We start from the raw sequence: 4,190 nt of genomic DNA, 5'->3' as shown, positions 1-4,190 counted from the left end.
CCTTTTTTTTATAATGAAGGTAAAGCGACAGCGCCGAAAACGATTTCAGTGTATGACCTTATTGAAGGTATTTTGTCAATGGGGACCAAACTGCTAATCAGTATAGTTAGAAGGGGGTCTTACTCTGACAAAAATACCGCCGGCATGGTTGTCATATGTATGATTTGAAAGGTTGTTTCAATGTACACATTCAGGTCAAAGCAGTGATCATCAAATCCATCAATCAAGTGGTGGGTAATGGGATATCTTGTTATTTAGTGTGACCTACAAAAACTATCGGTAATATTATTTAGTATTAAGTTCAATGTGTACTATATAGGTAACAGTCATTTGATTATGTTAATTGTGATGAATTTTACGATTCTATGTTGAATATAAACTGATGAAACGTGATCGCTCGCTACAGTAATGTATGTGGCAATGTATAAGCTATAGAATGGGGAGGTTATATTATACTATCAAAATATACAAATATATATTTTCGTAAATTAATATTAAATAAAATATAATTCAAAATAATTAATAAACGCAACTGTTTTATGAATGACTCACTAGCAAAAATATTCGATTGTTCACCTCCAGGGGTTCAGTCATATGAATATGTATTTACGTTTTTCTCCGCATCAAGTAGTGTGTACCAAAAATATTACTATTGTCGAAAGAAGTCGGCGTGTTTGTTCGTAATCCCCAATAAATGAGTAGCGATCACGCCGTGTTCATAGTAACGCACCTGCATGACAATTCGTTCTGCGCAGACGACGTGCTAATTGTAATATTCGATTACCCAGAACTCTTTGCGATCCGTGTGAACAACAAAGCTGTATTCTCCCGCTCACTCAGTCGAGTACTGCAGTGCGCAACCAGCAACACTCGTATTGCGTAGGTCTTCAGAGCAGATTGACGCGATATTGAGAGTCAAAATGACGAGTTCATCAAACAACGACACATTTCCATCGATTCTAGAGTTAAATGTCGGCGGACAGTTGTATACAACGGCGCTTTCGACGCTGGTTAAAGAGACCGACTCGTTATTAGGGCAGATGTTCAGCGGCAGTGCTAAGACGGGCGTTCAAAGAGACTCCCGTGGTCGTTATTTCATAGATCGTGATGGCATACTGTTCCGTTATATTCTGGACTACCTTCGCAACAGTAAACTGGTGTTACCGGAAAATTTTACTGAGAAGGAAAGGCTGAGGCAAGAGGCTGAATTCTACAAGCTCGGCGGTTTAGTCAAGGCGATTGCGAGAGACGGAGGAGCAGTAACGCAAACTGGCCGACCGACTTTAGCGCCAATAAATAACACACCGCAAAATCATGTTAACAGCGTTAATGCAAATGCGATTGGTAAGACCCCTGCTTATATTACACTGGGGTACCGAGGAACGTTTGCATTTGGTCGCGATGGTCTAGCTGACGTCAAATTTCGTAAAGTCACACGTATTTTGGTATGCGGAAAACAGATGATCTGCAAAGAGATTTTCGGCGAAACATTGAACGACAGCCGTGATCCAGACCGCGTACACACCTCGGATCGCTACTCTTCGCGCTACTTTCTGAAGCATAACTATCTGGAACAAGCCTTTGATATGCTTGCTGAGGGTGGTTTCCGTTTTGTTAGCTGTTGTGCATCGGGGACGAGTACTATTGTCGGCTCACCGGAAAGCGAAGAGAGCAAATGGAATCATTATAACGAATTCGTATTTCAACGATCGTAGTTCTGCCTCGCAGGGGTTGTATATCTAAAAGGAGCTCCGTCATTGTGCCAATGAGCGGGAATGTGGTATCGACCGTTCTATCATTTACACTGTTGGCTACTCGACCGGCGAGTCAAAACCATTTGAAACACATTCATATATAATACCGGAATGTTTTCGTATGTTAATGCAAATTACGCTCCTCGCATGCATTGCGAAAAATTTCAAGTTAGAACATCTTTCTTCTGTACAATTGTACTAGACTTATAAATACACTGAACTGCAGATATCTACTTCGAAACTGTGCATAATGGTGATTATACTTCTGTGCTATTTTCTTTCCTTTGGCATACACGCCTTTATTAATACCAGACCGCTTCTTTGTAAGTTGGCAGTCTGGTTGTTATATTCGTCTCGTGTGTTGTCTGCATAGTATTCGACAAGGTGTACGCGGCGTTATCATATAACCAACGGCATGGGTTCTTGTTAATCTACTTGTATATTATTCTCTTGTAGAGTATCGAGAGCTCATCACTTTTTTTTATAGATAAGCAATTTCTTACAGTGATAATATCATAACCGCCTCTGTACCTTAATGTAAATTTAGAATTAATTTAACATTGTTTTAGAGACGATGAACAAGTGTACATTTATCATGCGGTTTATCGTGCGTTTTCTTGATTGTGAACAAATGACCAACCCTGAATATGTCCCAGTGGAACAGCGCAGATAAAAACAAGCTACAACAGTCTTTCGGTAATATATGTAGCATGGTATACTTACTATTCGTAAATTCGTATTTAGTTTTCTATCTTTTCTCGGTGTACTGGTATTTGATATATATTTGAAAAAAATAGTATTCATAAACATGCAATACTGTGTACGTACCCCACTCATTCCGATCGGCGTATTCTGTTGTTAGTTTATCGCCAGTTTGAAACGCAATACATCTGACAACTATTTCAAGGGTACTTATATTTTATTTAGTTGAATTAACAATCATGTCTAGAGGATAAAATCTGTATTATTAAGGACTGTATATACATTCATGTACTCAACCTGACCATTTGCGGGTTTCAGTGTCACGTGGTCTTTTTCCTCCAATACGTAATAATTATCCGCCATTTTGTCATCTTTGTTCGCTGTTCCTTGTTGAAAAAAAAATGAAGTATGCATTTGATATAACACCAACTGTTTGCAGATGTACGTTCGACTTACTGTACCGATACCCCATGGAAATGTGATGTTGCTTTGTACAAATTGAGGTCAACATGATCTGGTGACGATGCACGTCGTGCATAAACTTGAAACGAGCCTGCTGCGTCACTGGCGTATTCGAACAAAATATCACGCGCACTTGAAACCCGCAAGCCGTTTATTCGAATTCAACAAGCTCCACAGACATGGCGTGTCTGGCTTGTAGATGAAATGATGTCGTAGGTGATGTTGTTCAAAACAGATAATAGACGAGGTAGGAGATATGCCATTTAATCACATTGTTCAATCGTGAAAGAAACGTAAGTTTTTTTAATGAAATTGCATGTATTTATTTATTCGTTGTTCAATTGTATAGCGTGGGCAATATTGGCAAACGCGCATAGAGCATATGTCACGTGTTAGAACGCGTACTGAGACATTTCGAAATGATAACACGTAGATATGCTACAACATTCAAGCATTGTATTCAAAACGCATTTTATTAAATGAAAAACGGTTCTCGCTGAAAGCGCATGCGCCAAAATAATTCCAGTCGTCTGTCTTATAAGGTAGTACCAGACTCTTCAAATGATTTGTCATCATTACATTGGCTTCGTTTTTTTAAATCGAGAGAATAAATATGTTATTTATTCAAGAATAAACCATTTACTGTGCAATTAAGGATCTGGTATTTTCAAGTATGTGGCGATCCCAGGCTGATTAGAAATACTATGCGTGCAGCAATTAAGATATAAACAATTATTATTAAGTCATTTGAGAAACAATGTTATGTACATTACAGAATTTTACTACTAATATATGCATTTAATATAAACGTATGAACGGGCAGGAAAATTTACGGCATATAATTTGGGTCAAACAGAATATTCATGTTGAATAACTAAACTATGATCCGACGCCGTTGTAACATTGCTGTATTTCCCAAAGTTGCTTGCATTAAATAAATAAAATAAAGGTTTCCGATAGTAAATATGTAACTTCCATCTACAGTTGACCGTGTCTCTTTATTGCATGCTTATTTGGAAACCAAACCATTCATCATTTATGTTAATTCATTATTTGACATTTTTACATTGCGGTTTTTTTTTTCAATGTCAATGATAATATAATAATAGTTCAGAGGAAACGTCTGTGAATCGACGATGTTATAGTCACCGCATTGTGTAGGGCTTTGTCAATTCATGTTTTCTTTTCAGTCTTATATCGAGTAGCTGTATTCTACTCTCCTGGCAGTATCTCATGTTGCCATGCCAACCCCTGTATATAATAACCAGCACG

The 4,190-nt window shown here is 38.0% G+C and overlaps 1 protein-coding gene across 1 annotated transcript; it reads left to right on the top strand.

The window, feature by feature from the left end:
* The first annotated feature begins 843 nt into the window (after nucleotides 1–843).
* On the top strand, nucleotides 844–3,895 carry LOC100370501 (BTB/POZ domain-containing protein KCTD12-like). The gene has a single exon (XM_078008135.1). It carries the CDS (start codon nucleotides 921–923, stop codon nucleotides 1,713–1,715), a length of 795 nt encoding a protein of 264 aa, XP_077864261.1. The 5' UTR covers nucleotides 844–920; the 3' UTR covers nucleotides 1,716–3,895.
* The last annotated feature ends 295 nt before the right edge of the window (nucleotides 3,896–4,190 follow it).

Source organism: Saccoglossus kowalevskii, chromosome 4 (genome assembly GCF_978046115.1).
Source record: "Saccoglossus kowalevskii chromosome 4, keSacKowa6.1, whole genome shotgun sequence".
In the NCBI taxonomy this organism is placed as follows: domain Eukaryota; kingdom Metazoa; phylum Hemichordata; class Enteropneusta; family Harrimaniidae; genus Saccoglossus; species Saccoglossus kowalevskii.
Note: the sequence above shows the minus strand (reverse complement) of the source record. Positions and strands in the feature narration are given on the sequence as shown.

Coding starts and splice junctions, on each gene's coding strand:
- LOC100370501 (XM_078008135.1), top strand. CDS start 921: ATGACGAGTTCATCAAACAACGACACATTTCCATCGATTCTAGAGTTA.